Below are 21824 nucleotides of genomic sequence, written 5' to 3' on the forward strand. Positions count from 1 at the left end.
ACAAAGAGTCTACACTGGTTACTGTGGCAACTTATCTCTGTTTATAAAAGGCATGTAACATTGTATGGAAACTGTAAATCAACTCCAAAGAAGAAGAACACAAGAAACCTTCAGTCTATGGATTAGAACCTAGCCCTCGTTTCCATACTCTGCTTCAGTATGTTGAGAATGCTCCCTTCCCTTTCAAAGAAATTGAAGTAAAACCTTATCAAGACCTTTGTTTTCTACAATCGGGGGTGCGAGGCACATTTCTTCAGCCAGAATTTGGTGTTGGAAGTGGGACCTCAAGATTGATCACCCAGGAAAGTGGTAATGGTGAATGGCCCACTGACCGATCAAAAATAGTCTCACCTCTTAACGTGTAATTTAAAGACAGGAGTACTGTCCCGCTGACCTGGAGCGTCACTTCGAGATCCAAAGAACTTAAGCCTAATTTAAGGTTCTGCATAAAATCCCCCACCGTAGACGTACGTAGACGGCTCAAACCCCTTCCCCCGTAACCTTCCGTGCGCCTCCCAAAAATCCTGACTACCCGTCAAGTCGACACATTGAAGTGTAGTCAGCTAGCGCTGTGATTGGTCAGCTCCAAACCTCAGCCCCAGTCACTGCCTTTTCCAGTCACACCGCCATGTTTCAACTTTTTGTGTAGAGATACAAGAGTTGTTGCTACAGTGGATTGAGTCACAGAGAGAACCGAGATGGACTAAAAGTGCCAGAGTTTTATTATTTCCTTTCATGGTTGCTGCACGTGAACAGTAAACACTGACCAACATGCTGTGGAGGCTGATAGAGGAGCACGCATGATGTTTTGTTTAAAGCGATCTGTACAGCGCTGTCTCGCTCCAACTCCCCGCTTCCTAGTAACGTGGACCCGGTTACCTTGCTGTTCTCTCTCCGCTCCACGGCGGGGTCTGGGTCTCCTCACCCCCGGTGTGACTGTTGACCGGAGCAGTCGACAGTCCGCTCGATACACTTTTATACTTTGTTTACGAGTTTCACCAGAAACCAGACTAGCCTCTGTTTATTAATGTGCATTCTTCCTTTTAAATAATCAATAAATTCAAATTCAACAGGCAGAATGGATCACTTTCCATTGGGGATTTCCACACACCTTTGTGGACTAGTAAGTGGTACAGTAGGTACTCCACTTACTGTATGTCATTTTTAACTGTACCTTTTAGGAAGATGTTCCTCAGTGTATTAGCTGTTGTTCCGCATGTAGAGTCAAAGTGGTTGGACCACTGGTGCTTTCGAGAGGCAAGTTGATCACGGGCAGGATAATATATATACAGTACTACTTTATCAGTTGTTCAAATCAAAGATTCAGTTTTTGTTTATATATATATATATATATTTTTGTGAAACTGCAAAGAGCAGGGCAATACTGGATAAATAATATACTTTTTTATATTTTTGGAAAAAAAAATAAAAAAAAGAAGGGAGCATTCTCTCTGTTATTTAGAATCTAATGAAATGCCCGAGGATAACTTTTCTCCTCTGGACTTTATACACATTGGATGTTACAAAATGTTCACAAAACATGGAATGTAAACAGACACTTCGCGTGAGAATGGATAGCAAAAGAGCCTTCTAAGAAGATAGCGGACATGGGAACTGAGCTATCAAAATGGGACACAGTCTGTGTCAAACTGACCACAACACACAGAAATCTTAGTTCAAGTTGCCTTTTTATGCTTAAATTCTAGTGTAAATAAATATGAATTCACACCCTTTGACTGACTGATTAAGAGCATAATTGTCTTTATTTTACCGTTGAAAAAAATAATGTTTTTTGTACATATGTGTAGACAGAGGCACTTAAAAATATCAATGAAAATTGCAATTTGATCCAGATGAAAATGTTTTTAAGAGAAGACCACTTGTGGTTGGGTCTGATTTACATTTGTGGCTTCTTTTTAGCAGCACTGCAAATAAAAATGCTACTTTAAATAGTTTTTCGTTACTGTTTGGCACAAACATTCTCTGCGTACACTAAAGAATTACCAAACAACTATTAGGTTAGTCTGTTTTGACATAATGCTTGAGTTTTTGAATGAGTAAGAACCTTGTTAAAACCAGTACACTCATGAAATAAGACACTATAGCTCCCACACCTACCAAGAAACTTGTAAAAATCTGTAGTCCCATCCCCCTTCTCAGCACATGTGTCTTTCCTTTAGCAGCGAGGTGTTTGCTCAGCCCAGAAAGTGAATGTGAAGTGAACAGTGACAGGGTTTTTGTGTGTGTGGCTATAGCGTGTTACTTGTCTGTTGACAGGAGGCAGAAGACACTCTCTTCGTCCGTCGCCAGAGGCTACAATCAGTTGGTGGTTTCTCTCTCATGCTACTCCATTGTCTGTCCCATATTAAAATCAAAGAGTTGAGTTCTGACTCCACTCCTGCTTTTCAGAGGCTTTTTTTCAAGGTAAAGGCATAATAATGCAGCTTTTACTAGCCTAAAAGAGTAATATTACACTTTTTTTTTCAATTTTGTAGTGATTTAAGGATATGAATGCATTATATAACAACATTGTTACTTTGTTAGTTGCTGCAGGAATGTCTGGGGGAAGTTTTTCAAGCCAGATTGTGCAAGCCCCTCTCTGAACAGGAAGCCAATTTGTGTGTTTGGGGCCAAGAACAAGAGGCCCCTGCAGAGGGCTTAAGGGAAATATATTTTGAAAGAGACTTTCAGGCTTCCTCTCTTCTCAACAGAATTAACAAACCAGGCAGAGCATGGTTGTCTGATGATGTAAGTACAAACGCTGACAATGCCCTCACTGTGTTGGTTCTACCAAACAATATCCACACTTCATCATTTTATCAAACAAACTTTGAATCTGACTCTTTGGCTTTTTCTATCCATCCTTGATCTTGTACACACAGGATGCTGAAAGAGTTCACCAAAAGCACAAAGAACTATCCCTGTTTACGAATCTTGAAGAACTTTTGAGTGAGAAGACTTCGGTAACAACTGAGAAAACGGGGGGTCACAGTGGATAATCAGCTGCTTGGATCTGATTGATGTGTGTATCTCTGCTATCAGTCCCCAGGATGTTTTCAATTATTTTCTTTAAAGAACTGCATTTAGGTGTTTATAAGATATGGACACCTTTATGCATTGAAAAACAAATCTAGTGGTTACACTCCTTGGTAGCCTTAATGGACAACTTTTTGCCCCATATGAACTGGGAGGATTGTTTTTATTTGGAAATAGCTCACCACCGTTAAATATATACAAATAAAGAATAAGTCTAAAACTGAAAACTCTCTTCTTTAATTCCTGCTTGAATGGTTCCTTCTTTTATGCAGCTTTTTTGAGATTTTTGTTTCAAGTAAGTGGACTTTCTAATGCTGTTAGGTAGGATTATAGCCACTCCCAGGATCATTTTTAGTGTCAACAATAAAGTATCAATAGAATGTTGTTTATCTCATTACCTGTTGAAAGTACGTAATTACCAAACTCACACATCATCCAAGGTAGAGTTTTTATTTTTTGGACTCATAGAAGAGAAAAAGAACACTGTAAACAACACAGCCACTTTTCTCCTGAAACATTTCATACACATATTTTGAGTTTTACCACTTGAATCTCTAGGAGCCCCTCAGGCCCTGATTGGAGGAGCTACACAAACATACTTGAACAAACACACATGAACATGTGTTTCAAATTAGCAGTCCAGCTTATGGTGGAGGGGGTGGAAATAGTAACAAAAGCTTTGACGAGATTCCAGTGTCTCCTCTGACTATCGTGTTGGCCCCTGGGATCACTGAGTAGCTTTGACAGCAATGATGATGATGATGAGTATTATTCCACAGATGAGCCCGATGACATTTAGTATCTTGGCGGTTCTCGACGCATCCGCTGCTATTGTTGAGTCTCCAACAGCATTGGCATTCTGTGCCTGTAAGAAAATAATTGTACACCATAATGCTTCTTAATGCACAAGAGGGACAAGGTTTTAAGAAACAAAAAGGTATTGTTTTAAAACTTTAAAACAAATGTAAATGCATTTAAAATGAAAACATAGACTGCAGAAGTCATCCAGTTATTTTTTTGTGTTTTCACTAAATAAAAAACCGTTCATAATACCATGCATACATTTTTTGGTGTTTTTCTTTGTTGTTATTTAGAAAATATGTTGCACAAAAACACAATGCTTTTCTTGTATTTGGGTGTGGCCTGAATGCATACTGCAAGAAATTTTGTAAAACAATGAGAATGCAAGATCAGCTCAAAATATTCAAATAAGTAACTTACTCTGCAGGAGCAAACAAGGGCTGCAATCCCGAGAGGAAGACAGCAGCATAAAGTGGTGAAGATGGACCATCCGAGGTGGGATGGGGCAACTGCACGAGTCTGACCTGCTTCCATAGTGTCACTGAGTCCTGTTTCAAGTGAAGTCTGGCTTTTGGGGCTGTGACGGGGTCCAGTGGATAATGGGTGTTATGACCCTCACTTTTATTTTTCAGGGGTGTGGTTTCAGTGTGTCTAACAACTGGAGGAGTTTCCAACTTCATGGGAAGTCATTGTATTTTGTTCCTTTTTTTGACACTATGCTATCTTTTATATGAATTGTATTTAAATGTTAAAACTGGTGAGGTTTATAATAAAAAAACAGGAGAAGAAAATGTACAGTAAACCATGCTTAGACGGGTGCTAACGCAACCCTCTTTCTTATGTAGTAAATACTTTTTAGTTTTTCAGTTTCAGTTTGTTTCAGTTGAACAAAAACATATTCTATCATAAATCACAATTTAAAAATATATTACAAGACTGAAATCAAAAATGCTTATATGCCCAACATGAAACATAACATTCAACTTACCTTTTTCAATAATATGCACAAAACAAAAATTAACTAAGAAAATTAACTTTTCATGTTAAATTTAAAGCTTTAATATACTTTTTATTGAAAATATGTGTTTTTGTGGGCTCCTTTCTGTAATATGACCAGAGTAAAGTACTATTGTTATGATGAAGTCCACTCAATTATTCTCAAAGGTCAACATTCCAGCAGAAACTCTCCAACTGTTTTTTTGATAGAAAATGTCCTTTGCCCACCAAGTTCTTGCTTATATAGAACAATAACCATCCGAAGCTTAAAATCTTGCTGACCTGATGAATAAATAAATATAATGAAGAAAAACATTTGTTTGAAACACTGACAAATAGTTTCTGTTATTTTTTAACCTCTTATGTGTCAAAGGAATAAGGAAAAAGCTAAATTTCTTTAGCCCCCACCACCTAGCCTTTTTCCATGCTCAGATAAAGTAATTCCATAACCATAGCTAAAAAACAAAACAAAACAGGGTATGCAGTATATGCAGAGTCGGCGCCAGGCAGTATTAAATGGGGGGGGGGGGGGGGGGGGGCATTAAGAAAACTGTGGGTGGCACAAAAACACTCTGCTCCGAGTTGCATCGCCCCCGCCCCCAGCCACCTCCCCCCGCCCGCGCACCGCACAGCAAAATCTGCGCACTTTTGCGCACCAACAGTTGCAATAAATAAATAAAACAACATTCAACATTTGCTACACCAAACAACGTATGAAAGTGTATACAAGTATAGAGGCATATTGTTGTGTTCTGTTGGGTGTTTTGGTTATTCTGTGTTTTGGTTTATTCTGAGTCTTGTCTGTGTTTCAGGTGTTCCTGCTTGTGGCTCCACCCCCCAGTGATGTCTGTGTGCTTGGCTGGTGATTGAGTAGCTCCCTCATGTGTTCACACAGGTGTGGCCCATTCCTAATCAGGCCTCCTCCACTATTTAATGAGTGCTTGGTCACAGTGCGGTTGCTGGTTCGTTGTGCGATGTTGTCTCGCCGTTGTCTCCCTCCACGTTTGCTGTCGTTCCTGTTTTGCTCCCTGTTCCTGCTCCCCTGTTTTCGGGTTTTTTGAGTTTGGAATTTGGAATTGCTTTTGATTATTAAACATGGACTGGTTCCGCGAACGATATGCCTCTGTCCAGCCTCCATCTTTTTGTGCATTTAGGTCCACACCTGTGGACCTAAATGCGAACCAGCCATTAGTGGACCTAGCCGAGATGGACCTGGCTGAAAGGACTGCATATTGGCAGAGCTACCTTCTCGAGGCCAGGGAGGAGCTTTTATATGGATGGGAGGATGATCCTGTTAGGGATTCCTACTGGGGAACTTGACTGGCTTTGGGAGGACCCCGGAGCCTACAACGAGGTAGAGGTCGGTCGAGAAGGAAGGGTCAGCCCCGCCAGTCTCCAAGCTCCCAGGTTAGCGTCCCTGTATCCCCTAGCTTCCAGGCTAGCGTCCCTGTATCCCCTAGCTTCCAGGCTAGCGTCCCTGTAAGCCCTAGCTTCCAGGCTAGCGTCCCTGTATCTCCTAGCTCCCAGGCTAGCGTTCCAGTGTCTCCTAGCTCCCAGGCTAGCTCTCCAGTGTCTCCTAGCTCCCAGGCTAGCTCTCCAGTGTCTCCTAGCTCGCAGGCTAGCTCTCCAGTGTCTCCTAGCTCGCAGGCTAGCTCTCCAGTGTCTCCTAGCTCGCAGGCTAGCGTTCCAGTGTCTCCTAGCTCCCAGGCTAGCTCTCCAGTGTCTCCTAGCTCCCAGGCTAGCGTTCCTGTGTCTCCTAGCTCCCAGGCTAGCGTTCCTGTGTCTCCTAGCTCCCAGGCTAGCGTTCCTGTGTCTCCTAGCTCTCCAGAGTCTCCTAGCTCCCAGGCTAGCTCTCCAGAGTCTCCCCGCACCCGGCCGCCGCCTGCCCAGCCGCCAGTCCCGGCTCTCCGCACCCGGCCGCCGCCAGTCCCGGCTCCCCACACCCGGCCGCCAGTCCCGGCTCCCCGCACCCGGCCGCCGCCTGCCCAGCCGCCAGTCCCGGCTCCCCGCACCAGGCCGCCGCCTGCCCAGCCGCCAGTCCCGGCTACTGGGGAACTTGACTGGCTTTGGGAGGACCCCGGAGCCTACAACGAGGTAGAGGTCGGTCGAGAAGGAAGGGTCAGCCCCGCCAGTCTCCAAGCTCCCAGGTTAGCGTCCCTGTATCCCCTAGCTCCCAGGCTAGCGTCCCTGTATCCCCTAGCTTCCAGGCTAGCGTCCCTGTATCCCCTAGCTTCCAGGCTAGCGTCCCTGTATCCCCTAGCTCCCAGGCTAGCGTTCCAGTGTCTCCAAGCTCCCAGGCTAGCTCTCCAGTGTCTCCTAGCTCCCAGGCTAGCTCTCCAGTGTCTCCTAGCTCGCAGGCTAGCTCTCCAGTGTCTCCTAGCTCCCAGGCTAGCGTTCCAGTGTCTCCTAGCTCCCAGGCTAGCGTTCCAGTGTCTCCTAGCTCCCAGGCTAGCGTTCCAGTGTCTCCTAGCTCCCAGGCTAGCGTTCCAGTGTCTCCTAGCTCCCAGGCTAGCGTTCCTGTGTCTCCTAGCTCCCAGGCTAGCGTTCCTGTGTCTTCTAGCTCCCAGGCTAGCTCTCCAGAGTCTCCTAGCTCCCAGGCTAGCTCTCCAGAGTCTCCCCGCACCCGGCCGCCGCCTGCCCAGCCGCCAGTCCCGGCTCTCCGCACCCGGCCGCCGCCAGTCCCGGCTCCCCACACCCGGCCGCCAGTCCCGGCTCCCCGCACCAGGCCGCCGCCTGCCCAGCCGCGAGTCCCGGCTCCCCGCACCAGGCCGCCGCCTGCCCTGCCGCCAGTCCCGGCTCCCCGCACCAGGCCGCCGCCTGCCCTGCCGCCAGTCCCGGCTCTCCGCACCAGGCCGCCGATGTCGCCGCCAGTGCCGGCTCTCCGCACCAGGCCGCCGATGTCGCCGCCAGTGCCGGCTCTCCGCACCAGGCCGCCGATGTCGCCGCCAGTGCCGGCTCCCCGCACCAGGCCGCCGATGTCGCCGCCAGTGCCGGCTCCCCGCACCAGGCCGCCGATGTCGCCGCCAGTGCCGGCTCCCCGCACCAGGCCGCCAACTCCCAGCTCTCCTGTCCCGTCTGAGCATGCCTCGTCTGAGACCTCTTCGCCGGCGGTCTTCCCGTCTGCCTCGTCTGAGACCTCTTCGCTGGCGGTCTTCCCGTCTGCCTCGTCTGAGACCTCTTTGCCGGAGGTCTTCCCGTCTGCCTCGTCTGAGACCTCTTCGCCGGAGGTCTTCCCGCCTGCCTCGTCTGAGACCTCTTCGCCGGAGGTCTTCCCGCCTGCCTCGTCTGAGCGCTCTTCGCCGGAGGTCTTCCCGCCTGCCTCGTCTGAGCGCTCTTCGCCGGAGGTCTTCCCGCCTGCCTCGTCTGAGCGCTCTTCGCCGGAGGTCTTCCCGTCTGCCTCGTCTGAGCGCTCTTCGCCGGAGGTCTTCCCGTCTGCCTCGTCTGAGCGCTCTTCGCCGGAGGTCTTCCCGTCTGCCTCGTCTGAGCGCTCTTCGCTCGGCCCGCCGGAGGTCTGCCCGTCTGCCTTGCCGGCTCCGCCTCATGGGAGGCCGCCGGACTCCTGGTCCCCTGCATTGCCGGCTCCGCCTCATGGGAGGCCGCCGGACTCCTGGTCCCCTGCTTCGCCGGCTCCGCCTCATGGGAGGCCGCCGGACTCCTGGTCGCCTGCCTCGCCGGCTCCGCCTCATGGGAGGCCGCCGGACTCCTGGTCCAGCTTCACCTGCCCTGCCTCAGGGGAAGCTGCCTTGACGGGGTTTTGTCTGTGTTTCAGGTGTTACTGCTTGTGGCTCCACCCCCCAGTGATGTCTGTGTGCTTGGCTGGTGATTGAGTAGCTCCCTCATGTGTTCACACAGGTGTGGCCCATTCCTAATCAGGCCTCCTCCACTATTTAATGAGTGCTTGGTCACAGTGTGGTTGCTGGTTCGTTGTGCGATGTTGTCTCGCCGTTGTCTCCCTCCACGTTTGCTGTCGTTCCTGTTTTGCTCCCTGTTCCTGCTCCCCTGTTTTCGGGTGTTTTGAGTTTGGAATTGCTTTTGATTATTAAACATGGACTGGTTCCGCGAACGATATGCCTCTGTCCAGCCTCCATTTTTTTGTGCATTTAGGTCCACACCCACACCTGTTCATGACACATAACTTTTTTGTGAATGGGTGGATCCACAACCTCCTCAGCAGTAATGGCTATAATATAAACAAACATGCTAAACATCTTAACGATGACGTTAGCCTGACAGTCAAGGATACTGTACCTGAGGTTTGTTTGTCATATACATTTATACTACTACTGAATAGTACTTTATGCCATGTAGTGAAAAAGCATTAGGGTGTTCAGCTTTATGTGCACAGTGTGCAGCAGGGGTGAAAGAAAGGTTAATAATAGTATATGAGCATTTAACGACACAAAAACAAAGTCAGCTCGCAAACATTCCTCTGACCAAGTTGCTACAGACACGGGCATCAGCAGACTCTGCTCCCCCTAACCGCAGAAGTAGGTTTAAAATCCACCATTTACGGCGTTGTTCTGTGAGCTTTTTACATTTCTCACCAGTGTGAACAGCAATTTACTCTATAAAATCTCTTTTCCTTTTCTCGGTTAGAACGATTGGAGCAGCTATAAACTACACAAAACATGGGTATTTTGATTATTTAGGTCAGCTGGGGGGGCACGGCTCGCGAATGCCCTCCCCATGAAGCCGACACTGAGTATATGCAATAATAATATAAGTCTAATTGTAAAACTTGCCTGATTAAAAATGATCAAAAATATTTGTTTCAATAATATAGACCAGGGGTCTGCAACCTGCGGCTCTGGAGCCTCATGTGGCTCTTTGACTCTTTTGCAATGGCTCCTTTTAGCTTTAAAAAATATTGAAATCAATAATTGTTATTTTCTTACAGAGGGTATTAATGATTAATGACATTAACAACAAATAAAATCAAGATATAAAAATGTGTTAACCTAAAAATAAATCACATTATGCAATAACTCAGCCAACATCAACAGACCATAAACTTTCCTTGCACCTGTAATAAACCTTAAGTTTTAAATTCCTGGTAGGATAACTAAATCAACTGAAAGACTATTCTGGAAGAAAATAAAGATTTGAATTATTAGTCTGGGGGACAGATTAATTTAACTGCCAACATGCTGGCTAAATATGCATGCTTGAAATGTAGCAAGAAATTAGCAATTAGCATGTGTTGACTGACATGATTGTGTTATCAAATTCAAGTTGTTTTTTGTCACCCGTCAAATACAATAATTAAAAAAAAAAAATCTTCTTTACAAAACATTATTCAATATAATTTCAACTATATTGAATTTTATACACTACATTGCCTTCATTAAGAATGTATTTCTTGGCTCTGGAAGGACTTGAATCCAGGTGAGATGAGTTTCTTTGAGAGTAAAGGTTGCAGACCACTGATATAGACCCAAAAGAGCACTTAGAGAGCGCAAACCTTCACCATCACTAAATTATCTTCTTTGTCAGATATTGGCAGTTATTTGGATCAGTGATACTGATCTGATCATTGATTTTAAAAAAACGCATTTCAAGATACTCAAAGACACTTTACAGATAGGCTAAAATAACAACAACAATACAGTGGTAAAAACATAGAAATATAAAAATCATAAAATAATGAAGAGGCGCAACCTCTGGTGTGATTGCATGAATTGAATGATAATACAACTTAAAAAATACACAAACTAGGTTGATAATGTGTGTACGAACAGTCGGATCGCAGCGCACATTTAACCCATAGTTTTAGATGTGTACATTCATAAATTGATGCCAAGCTCAAAGACTATTTCCTGTCCTAAAGTGATCAAATAACTTCGATTCAGGAAAAAAAGATAAAGTATAAAGTGACTTTAGAGAATGAATGAACAAACAATAATTGTGATGCATACATACATAATTTTCTTAAGCAGCTTTGTAATTTTGTAGCTATCATTAATGCTGACCAGTCTAAGTAATGCTAGGTGATATGTTTGAAGGAAACTAGGCACCGCTCATCACCTGACCAATACCATCCCTGCATGGTGGTGGCAGCATAATATTATGGGGATGTTTTTTCAGCAACAGGAACTGACAGGCTAGTCAGGATAAAGGAAAAGATAAATGTAACAAAGTACAGAGACATCCTGGATGAAAACTTGCTAAAGAGTGCTCTGGACCTCAGACTGGGGCGACGGTTCATTTTTCAGCAGGACAATGATCTCAAGCACAGCCAAGATCTCAAAGGTGTGGCTTCAGAACACTGCAAAACACTGTGTGGGAGCCCCCAGTTTTCCGTAACTCCATGGAGGGATTTAAAATCCATGGTCCATGAACTGCTGAACCGTGGGTACCTCAATCATTCCCATAATTCCGCTGTCTGACGCTGTCGCACAAACACAAAACTTTGAGTCCAACAATTTTGACTTAAGGTCAAATGACTCATTCCTGACAAATAGGTTTAGAATGAAGACATTGCAGAATTAAAACTAGATGTAAACATGTTTTTTATTGTGCAGGAGACAAAAAGAAAATCACAGGCCTTGCCAGGCAACACTCGGTGCGTCTAGGCGTTTATTTTTAACTAAACCTAAGGCGGGAAGTGATGTAGACTACACACTGGACAATTATACTGTCACGGCAAATTTGCGGTTGCTCTCATTTGGAAACATGATTTGTGCTCTGGTTGAATGATGAAGTCCAGTCAAAGCATGATGATTTTATAAAAAAGGATTTATTATAAACTTAATGAAAAAGAGTACAAAAAAAGGTCTTCCATCCTGTAGGAAGGGCAAGCGGCCAGCAACTAACTGGAAAGTGCCACAGCTTAAACTTTATACAGATAGAGAAAAGTCCCACCCTGATGAGAGGAAAAGGGGAGACGTTGGAACAATGATATCTGTCTTGATAATGTGTGTGCGTCCGTTTGTGTGTGTGTATGTATGTATGTATATGTGTGTGTGTGTGTGTGTGATGTGAATGTGAGTATGTGTGTGTGTGTGTGTGTGTGTGTGTATCTGCATGAGTCCACATCTGAGTTTGAGTTTGGCCTTGGTCAGATGCAGCCTATCTGTGTGCGTAGGTGAAAGAATGTGAGTCGGCCATCTAAACCCTGTGAGGTATAAAACAAGAATCACATCTTATACGTAGGCACTGTTACGGAGCTTGGTTTATCAGAGCTTTGGTATGAGACCTTCAGCAGAGACTGTTTGTTGCTGGCACTGTGAGTACAGCACAATCTGTCTGTACTGCGGGTAATCTAATCTAACATGACTTGGCAAAGGAGCAACGTCTCCGTTCAAAAGTATAATGATATAATGCAAATTGTACACATGAACTCACATTTGATGATATGATGATTCATATAATAATTGCCATAACAATTCACAATGCACAACATTTGTAAAATTTAATGCATTCTATTTGCAGCAAGCAAATAAGTTCCAAAGGAATACATTATATTATGATCTGGACAAAAAACTGTTAAAACAAAGAATTATGCAGGATGGATAACTCTAAATACCTTTTATCGCTTACCTGTATTTTTGTCACCCAGAGGCAGGAATTATCAGCCCATTGCTGTGGTTTGTGACATTGTCCTAAAATACAATATCTAATTTTTGAGGACAAACTAAGCTAAACCAACTGATGTGCTAAAAGTAGGCAGGAGCATGCTGAGGGTTTGTACTTGTAAGAGATGTTTTCTGTGGGAAACCGCTGACATTCTTTTAGGGCTTTTGTTAAAATTCCCATGTGTGGCCTGGCCTTTATAGGCCTTTATTCATTCATACATCGTCTGACCCGTTTGTTCCTGTCCAGTGTTGCAGGGGTCTGCTGGTTCCTCTTTCCAGCTCTTAAAAGCCACTAAGCGGGTGTGCACCCTGGACAGGGTCCCAGTCCATCACAGGGCAAACATACAGTAGACAGACTCACGCAGGCAAGCTTACATGCATGTTTATGGATGGTGGTTGTGGAGTATCCAGAGAAAACACACAAGCAAAGCGAGAACATGCAAGCTCTACACAGAAAGGACCCAAGTGTCCTCCCCAGAGCTTGATTTTCTTGCTGTGAAGCAAATGTGCTAACCAAGACATCATCGTGCTGCACAAACTTAAAGGGCCTATACTATTAAAGTAGTATAAGTATTATCTGGGGATCCCCCCCAATGTCTGCTTTTTATGTGGCGCATTCCCACAGGATAACCAAAGCCTGAGATTTTGTTGAAATCTCCCGGATATGATGTCAACGAGCTGCGTATTGCGTAACATTCACTCACATTTTTTTCAACGCTAAGAAGAAAAGTAGGCACTAGAAGAGAGAAGAAACCTTAAAATTAATAAAAAATAAATAAACATGCATCCCAGAAACAACGCGTAATCAAGCATCAGATCCCGCCCATTTCTGTCCAAATCACAGAGGCCTATTCACATTGGATTAGTATTATCACAGGACCTTGGAGTCCAGCAAAATACAGTAGGTAATTTGCAGGGGGAAATTTTACTTTACAAATTACTGACATGGCCAATTCTCACGGGATTAACATCACAGATATTCTCCGCAATTATTACAAATCGCATGTGGTCCCTAGGTAAAACTAATCCCGTGCAAATAGGGCTAAAGACGCACTAAACATTGTATTTTATTAATTCTTTAGTGCTTGTCAAAAATATACCTCATGATGCGCAATCCTTCCAGGATTTTGCGATGTTGCGATCACAACTATTAACACAAAATTGCTACGGAAGTAGCGGAGGATGTAGTATGGGTTTTGCCCCATAGACTTGTATACGTAGACGCATCGACTGCTGCCGCCCACTAGAGTGGTGCGTCTACGTATCTTATGTCTATGCTTTGCGCTGCTTACAAGGAACCTACGAAGAACAAAATGCCTACGTCACATCCTGTTTTCAACCAGTGCCGGGAGAAATCACCCAGTGGAGTCATGTGTGATAGAAATACCTCGCATTTGCTTACAAAAATATCAGCTAAAGACCGTGCAAAACAGTACCCAACGCTGCTTCATAAGAGTGGAGGTAAACTTTTTTGTTCAAAATGCAATGTTATCATCGAGGACAAGCGGAAGTCATTTATGGACAAGTATTTTGCTTCTGCAAAGCACGTCAAGAGAATGCACGGCAGTGCACAACCCCATGTGGGAGAACAAACAGGAAGCAGACTATATCATTACATACAGTATGCTCGTTAATGCTTTGCATTTTTAATTTTTTTTTGTTATGCTTGAAGAAATATGTCTTCTTGACAGGTTCTCTGTTATGCACTTTAAGATTCCTTAAGTTTAATATTGTTTACTGACTTGCACCTCTGATGATCCTGTTCCACCTTTTGCTCAGTGTATAAGCTAAAAAAAAAAGTTTTTGCACGTTTAGCAAAATTGTGTTGGTGTTTGCTTTGCAACAATAAAGTATATTTTTTCTAGGACATGTCTTGTCAATATGTATTTATAATTGGTAGAAACAATTAACTTAATAGTGAGTAATGTATGCTTTTGGGCTATTAAAAAATTGCAACTTTTTACCGCAACTTTTGGAAAAATGGCCCTCAAAATCAGGCATTTCAGCCCGCTACACCCACAAAAAATACCCGCAAAATCCTGGAGGGACTGAATTGTTACCAAAAGTAATGGAAGTATTTTTTTGTGAGTAAATAATACTGGTTTATGCCAGTTAAATTTATTTTTTGTTAAATGAAACAGTGGATAGTTGCAGGTGAGTTAGACTTCTTACCTTTATTTGTGTAATGCTGAGCCTATCGAACAGCTTTTTGTGCACTCAATGGTGATTTGGTTGGTTTGATGTGGTTTTATTAAAAATAAATCTAAATGTGTACGTTTGTTTACATTTTGTGCATTTGTGTTTCTGGAGTTTTGTGTGTTATGTTGGGCTTCATGTAACTTCATAACTTCATTATGAAACACAATTTTGTTGTGGAGGCCGCACAAAATTAGACCGAGGGCCGCATGTGTAATAGATTGTGCGTCAGTGCCTCCTTATTTGCAAAAATGATGTGAAAAACATTTTTTCTCATCATAGTCAGGGTAATTGTTTTTATGCTAATTGTAGCTCCCTCCAGGAAATACACGGGACCCAAGTTGCCGTCACAGATGAATTTATTACGTTCTTCACCAATCCGCTTATGTCCAACGCCAAATTCACTATTACACAGAATAATGCTTAATGAACTTAAGTCATAAACAGTAAATATACGTAACAGAATGGACATAAATGTAGAACAAACACACATACCTCGCTGGCTGCATAAACCCAAGAGGGAGAGAATCTTGCACAAAAATGATGTAACGTTTTAGGTACTTCAGGTACTTAACATTTTAACTTGCAAAGAGAACACACTTTACACTTGTACTTATTCAAAGGCAGAAGGAAATAACACCGCTGCACAAAACAACACGGGGACATCATTTTCGACCCATTTTCCATTCCTGAGTGTTACATCCTAATGTATCCCTGTGCAACAGGTGCGAGTAAGATCACTCCTCATGTGTTCCTCAACGTAGTTAAATCCGTATTCATCACACATCACATCAAATCTCTTAAACAATGTGTGTGAACAATAAAATAAAATAAACACAACATAAATTACGTTCATGGCAGTTAAACTAATACTTCAGTATTTTCACTGAAGTAATATTTAACTGAGCTACTATTACTTGCATTGGAGCAGTACTTGTAGCTAAATACTTTGTTCACTTCTCCACCAAGTCGCCCTGGAATAAATGGATTTTTACTTTTTGTAAATCAGCTTTCAATTTAGTTTCTCAGGTACTAAAGATAATTCACAATGCATAATGCAATAGCTCTGCGTGAAATGTGTCTATGATTTAACATTTAGTGGTTAGTATACATTAGCTTAAAACGTTTTTACTGTTGTTTGCACTAAAGTTTAGAAGTGGGATTCATCTTTTTGAGGTCCGTGCTGAGGAGAAAAGTGTGCCTAATATCTTGTGCAAGGACAGATAGGGTGGAGCCCACTTAATCACTGACAGCACTGTTCTGTCAACGTCTGGTGCCCTTTGAGACACAACACTAAGGCATTCACAGCAGCTGGAGTCGGGTTATTCAAAAGCTCATTTTACCGTCTCAGAAATAGACTGGACAATACACGCTCAGTCCCAGTTTGATGTGTACAGTCTGTTGTATGACAGCTCTTGGTTTTCATCAACAGCTGAAGTGTAATGAAGCTAATCTTTGAGCAAAATGATGGTATGCACCTTCAAAGATAAACAAATGGTATAAACAAATGCCATGTTTTTTTCATGGCTGTGTTCTGTATTAAGTGGCTTGTGTTTATAACTTTCAAGAGTACTATTTTTAGTCTTTAATAGCCTGTCACATTGGAATGTGTGTTTCCAGTGTGGTGTGTTTTACATGAACCAGTTGGCACACATTCAAAAGGATGCTGATGCAACTTAATGTTTGGTTTCACGTATTCAGGATTATAGCAATGGAATGGAATTGGATAGATGTTTAATTATATGAAGAAAAAAAAAACATAACAAGGAACCTTCCTGTCCATTGCTACTGCTGGTCACTTGTTTCCAGCTCTTAATTTGTTAATTGTGGCCATTGTAAGACACCTCAGAGACTTATTTTGGGGGAAGGGTTTTCTATGTCAGTGTTTCTATTTATTTAGAAAACAATTATGGTTTGAAGATTATTTTTTGATGACACAAAGTTACTCTTTAAAAAACAAAACAAAAACATTTTACAATGAGCACACATAGAACAATGATGTCAGCAGGAATGTAGCTTTCTGAAAGAACTGCGGCGTGAAAGGATTTAACCTATAGCAGAAATAACTGAGAACGTAGGCTGCTTGACATTTCAAATCATTACCATGGAAGCCTTTTAAATGTCTGGCATTTTCTCTTGAAACGGCTCTTTGTCCTGTTTAAATGTATGTCTCTTCACAATACAACACAACCATTTAACAATTGCTGTTTCTAGTAGCATAGGGTTGAAAGAAATAGCTTTCCTACTTCTACAAGTGCACACATGGCTCAATCCAGGGGTGGACTGGCCATCTGGCACACCAGGCATCATCTCGATGGGCCATTGACCGGAAGTGGGAAATGGTGAAAAAGGGCAAAATGTGGCAAACGATAGTGAAAAAGGGCAAAAATGTGCAACAAAAAGAGGCAAAATGGGGGAATAAAGGGAACAATTTGTATTTATTGGGTAAAAGTTAGCTTATTGAGATGAAAAGTGGCCAAAGATGTTTTAAGAAAGGACAAAAAATGGCTTAAAGTGTCAAAAAGAACTTGCATAAATGGACAAAGTCTGAAAAATGGAACAAAGGAAGTTTCTGGGGGAATAATAATTAAAAATAAGACATAAAGAGCCTCATGTTGACAATTACTGACTTAATAACGGCTTCTACATGGTGTCTGCTGATAATGTACTGGGCTGGTCTGAACACAAAATGCCAGGGATGAAATTTTGTCCCAGTCCACCCCTGACTCAGTCTGACACATTGAATGGTAAACATTGTTTCAAAATACAGTATTGCATCCTGTGTGTCTGATGCAAGCTGCCTGTAAGAAGAAAGTAGAGAACTCCCTACAAAATAAGTTAGTGTGACGGAGTAAATACTGAAATGCATACATTGATTGTATCTGAGGACATTTTAATTCAACTTTTGTGCAAGTTTCTCCTCTTGGCATTATTGCATGTTCTAAACATGTTTAAAGATGCGTTACTAACCACATGGGGGCAGTATAGAACTGCGGAAAACCAAAGAAGGTGTAATTTAAGGTTGAGGACAGAGTAGATATTTAGTATTTACCATTTTTGGCCTCCTGTTTTATTCCCTGTAAAGTAAAAATAAATAAATCAATAGAAAAAAAAACGTTTGTGTCACAAAATGTCTACGACTCTACAACTATTCTTTTCCACGTTTTACAGCTGAAATGATAGCATCTCGTCACCATGACAACATCACACTAACACTGTTGAGGAAATACCTCTTAGGATTTAGATACATTGAAGGTGTAACTTGACATACATTGTGGAAGGACTAGAATGATTCAATAGCTTTTTAAAGGATGTGGACAAAAAAAGTAAGTAATAAAGCCATGAAGTGAATATTGGTACCAAAAATAACTTATAATGGGAGAAACTGCAATGAATCTGTGAACATCATGTTGACTGATCATCTTAGAGAAATAGTTGCTAAACTGGTTACTTACTAAAAAAAACCCAAAATCATGAAAACAAGTCAAAACTCAGCAAGAAACACCAATAATTATTTCATATTTTGTAGCAATGGGAAATAGTTTATTGCTGGTTAATGTTGCTAACAAAAACTTTTAATAAACTGTCGGTTTCAACTTTGTCTTTAATCATGTTAAATGAAAAGTTTCTTTCGGAGTGACGGAATGTGTAAATTTGCTGATCAGATCATCTATTTTATGGCAATGAAAGGCAAAGTGTAGTTCAACATTTAGAAAACATTAAACTGAGTTTTAGAATTATTAATAAAAACATTAGAAAACAATACCCAGTTTGAAATCAACAAGTAGCGAAAGGAGGGCTTTGGACTTTGATTTTTATTCATTTAAGAAAAAGACACTGGGTTTAATTATTTCAAGTATTTTCTTTTAATTGAAAAAGTGTAAAACAAACGTTCGCAATCAAGGCCTGGGGAGAGAGACTGATTACACTCATAAAAAGGAAAGTACATTTTCCGATTTTGAATTTTTAAAATTTCGCCCTAAATATACAGTAAAATATAATTTTGATTGTATATCGATTATTTCGCAGCCTTACTATCTGGTACCAGGATCAGAAGTTAAAGGTGGGATGAAAACCTCACATCCTCTAGCTCTAAAAAATAAATCATATTAACAAGAAAAATATCAACGAACTTTGACCACCATCGTACTGTATATAGGCTTAGGCTCCGTCCGGCCGTGCATCCATCCAAGTTAAAGTGGACAGTTTTTCTCAGAAACTGTTTAAGATACAATAACCAAATTTGGTGTGTGGCTTCAGGGTATCAATACCTCGATGGAGTTCGAAAATGAGAAGTGCACAATTACTTTTTCCGGAGTTATTGCCCTTGTTCTGTTTTTCTTTACTCCGGGTGAGTTTCTGTGTTTTGACCTACCACTGTTGCCATAGTAGTCGGAGGTCACCATCTTGAAAGCCCATGACCATGAAGTGTAATGTTTGATAACACTCCTAAGTCTGTGTTCGTGAAAGTTCATCATAAACTGTGTTATATAAATCACTGCTGATCGAGGTAAATGTTAGCATGAGCATATACGGGGGTTTTCCCATAGACGTTAGCATGAAGCTAGCAGATTATTTGTATAGTGGTTTTTTTATGCCCCGCCAGTCAATTCCTAGATGGAGTTTGAAGTTATTGCCCTTGTTTGGTTTTTATTGGCGGGGGATGTTGATGACTATGTCTTCTTGTTAGGTACCGGAAATTAATATCAATTAATCTTTCGGTAAGAGATCTAAGGTCTTCAACTGCTGTCCAACAAAAAATCATGTCAGATGCTGATAGATTTCTGTGTTCACTGAACCTTACAAAACAACATTCTTCAACAAATCCACATTCTTGGTAAAAATTAAACGTAACGCATTTCTGCGCTCCATTAGTATTTCTCCATGTTTGCTTTCTTTCTTTGTTGCAGTGTCCCCTATTTTAAACTTTATTTCTTATTCACATACCACAGAAGATAAAAGTCCGGGTATACATAAAATAAACACATTGATTTGCTGGATAAGGATAAGGATGTATTGTTAAGTAAAGTAAGCTTTAAACAATGAGGATGCTTTCTTTTTAGGTAATAAAAAACAAAAACAAAAAAAAAAAACAACAGCAACAACATTACAAGAAACATAATTGCTTTCATTCAAATAATTTGCTATGAGCTGCCGTGGCGTCAACAATAGACATGGATGGCTCATTGCTTTCAAGGCTTGCACCTCAGTTTCCTTCTCTTTATTCAGTCATGTATAAAGTGTTGAAAAAAAGAGTTTAGAGAGAGTTTTATGATGATTATGGAGCAGGATGCTTATGATTGAAGCGTTTTTTAAGTAAGTGAAATAGTTCAATCTTTTCATAGAGTTTTGTAATACAAAGACAACATCTATAATAATTTACATGTCTGCCTATTTCTCTTATGCACATGCCATATAGCACAACATTGTACAGCCTCTGTCTGGCATAATGTAAGTAAGTAAGTAAGTAAGTAAGTAAGTAAGTAATTTCTTATTTATAAAATGCTTTTCACACATAAAAATCACAAAGTGTTGTACAAAACATAGGTAAAACTTAAAACAACAGGACCAGCATCATAAAAAGGATAATACAAGTAAAAAAATCAATTTAATCAAAAGCTTTTCTGAAAAGCAAAATCTTCCAATGCTTTTTAAAAAAGTCCACACAGTCAAGCTCACGGAGGGACTGGTGCAAGTCATTCCAGAGTCTGGGGGCCACAGCCTGGAACACCAGGTCTCCCAGGGTTTTAAAATGAGTTGGGAATCTTTAGGAGATCCTGAGCTGAAGACCAAAGGGTGGTGAGGGGCCTGACCATGCAACGCACGGTAAGTCAGGACTAAAATTTTAAATGATGTGAAATTTGACTGGAAGCCAATGAAGACTTGATAGAATGTAGGGCTGGGCAAAAAAAAATAATAAAACGGTTTAATCGATTTATAGAATTTGTAGATAAAAACTAATTTTATTTTGCGAATTCTTTTTTTTTTTTTTTTTTTTTTTACTTGTCTGCACATGCTGTCAAAGGTCAACACCACAGGAAGTGCAATCATTATGAGACAGCAATGCATATTTTGTTATTGCAATAAAATACACTGATTTATTTTATTGCTTAATTGTGACCATCACCAGCCCTCCCTAAGGAAGGGTAAGAAGTCTTTTATTATAGGGAGGATATAAAAAGGGAGAGCAGTGTTACACCTAAGTGGAGGGGGAGGGGGAAGGGGAGGGGAAAGGGAGCAGGGAGGATGACTCAAGGCAGGAAATAGAAAAGGTGGGGAAGAATAGACTGTTTCGCAGTGAGGGTGAGATGTGAGGTTGTAGAATATATTGTGCTTATTATGTTGTGTAATCCAACCAGTATAGTGACAAGTGTGAAGCTTAGCTATAATGGTGGTGGCTGTGAACAGGAGGAATGAGTGAATGGTAGTACCTAAAGCAGGTATTTGGGATTAACGTGTCTAAAGTTAAGCCCAGTATGAGTTTTATCCCACATCTCAAGGCGTGCCAGTGCATCGTATACCAGTATATGTGCAAAAAAAAAAAACGCTACTGCAAGCCCAGGAACTGCCCTGGGCCCGCAGATGCAGCCAGGCCAGCAGAAAGAGCGGAGGCCAGGGAGCCCCAGGCAACCCCCCGGTGGCCGAGCAACCCCCCAGATGCCCCAAAGATCCCAGGCCAAGAGGCAGCCACCGCCCCCCACACACACATCCGAGGAAGCCCCAAGCAGCCGAGCACCCAGCGCATCCCCCCACCGACCCCAACCCTCAACCCCAATGCCCCCCGCCAGCATCCAGCCCCCCACACCCAAGCACCCAACCACCCGAGGTGAAGGGCCCAGAGAGCCCCCCCGCCCGAGACCCCAACAGAGGAGCCAAGGCCCCCGTCCAGCAGACGGCCAGAGCCGCGCGGAACGGGCAGACGGCGGGCGCCCGCCGGTGGGCCCAGAGCCAGCAGGGTCCGGACCCCAGGCCGGAAGGACCCGGAACGGAAGCAGCACCGAGAGCAGCGCCCCCAGGGACGACAACCACGCCCATAGTCGCCGAATTTTTCAAATTCAAGTAAAAAAAAAAAAAATTAAAAAAAAAAGAAAAAATTAAATTTTTTTTCGGACTTTTTTGCGTTCCGTCCTTGTGGGTTACCAGAGCATGATGTGAGCCATCCCCCCTTTGTTTACATGTGTTTACGCTTTGAGTAGGCTATGTGTGCCACAGGCATTTTTA

The 21824-nt window shown here is 42.3% G+C and overlaps 1 protein-coding gene and 1 long non-coding RNA gene across 2 annotated transcripts in view; one reads left to right on the forward strand and one right to left on the reverse strand.

Annotated features, from left to right (window-relative positions):
- The window catches only part of LOC114474973 (uncharacterized), a 30895-nt gene extending 27249 nt beyond the window's left edge, over positions 1-3646 (forward strand). The window contains exons 28-30 of the mRNA XM_028465613.1: positions 2278-2424; positions 2545-2748; positions 2883-3646. Of these exons, the coding sequence (XP_028321414.1) occupies positions 2278-2424; positions 2545-2748; positions 2883-2999 (468 nt within the window). The 3' untranslated portion in view covers positions 3000-3646. The remainder of the gene's footprint in view (positions 1-2277; positions 2425-2544; positions 2749-2882) is intronic.
- On the reverse strand, positions 3468-4443 carry LOC114474974 (uncharacterized). Its single transcript, XR_003675410.1, has 2 exons — positions 4258-4443; positions 3468-3901 (listed from the first exon to the last, which is right to left on the reverse strand). It is a non-coding gene; the product is annotated as an uncharacterized LOC114474974 (long non-coding RNA).
- Positions 4444-21824: the final 17381 nt, after the last annotated feature.

This window comes from Gouania willdenowi, chromosome 13 (genome assembly GCF_900634775.1).
Source record: "Gouania willdenowi chromosome 13, fGouWil2.1, whole genome shotgun sequence".
NCBI classification, from domain to species: Eukaryota; Metazoa; Chordata; class Actinopteri; order Blenniiformes; family Gobiesocidae; genus Gouania; species Gouania willdenowi.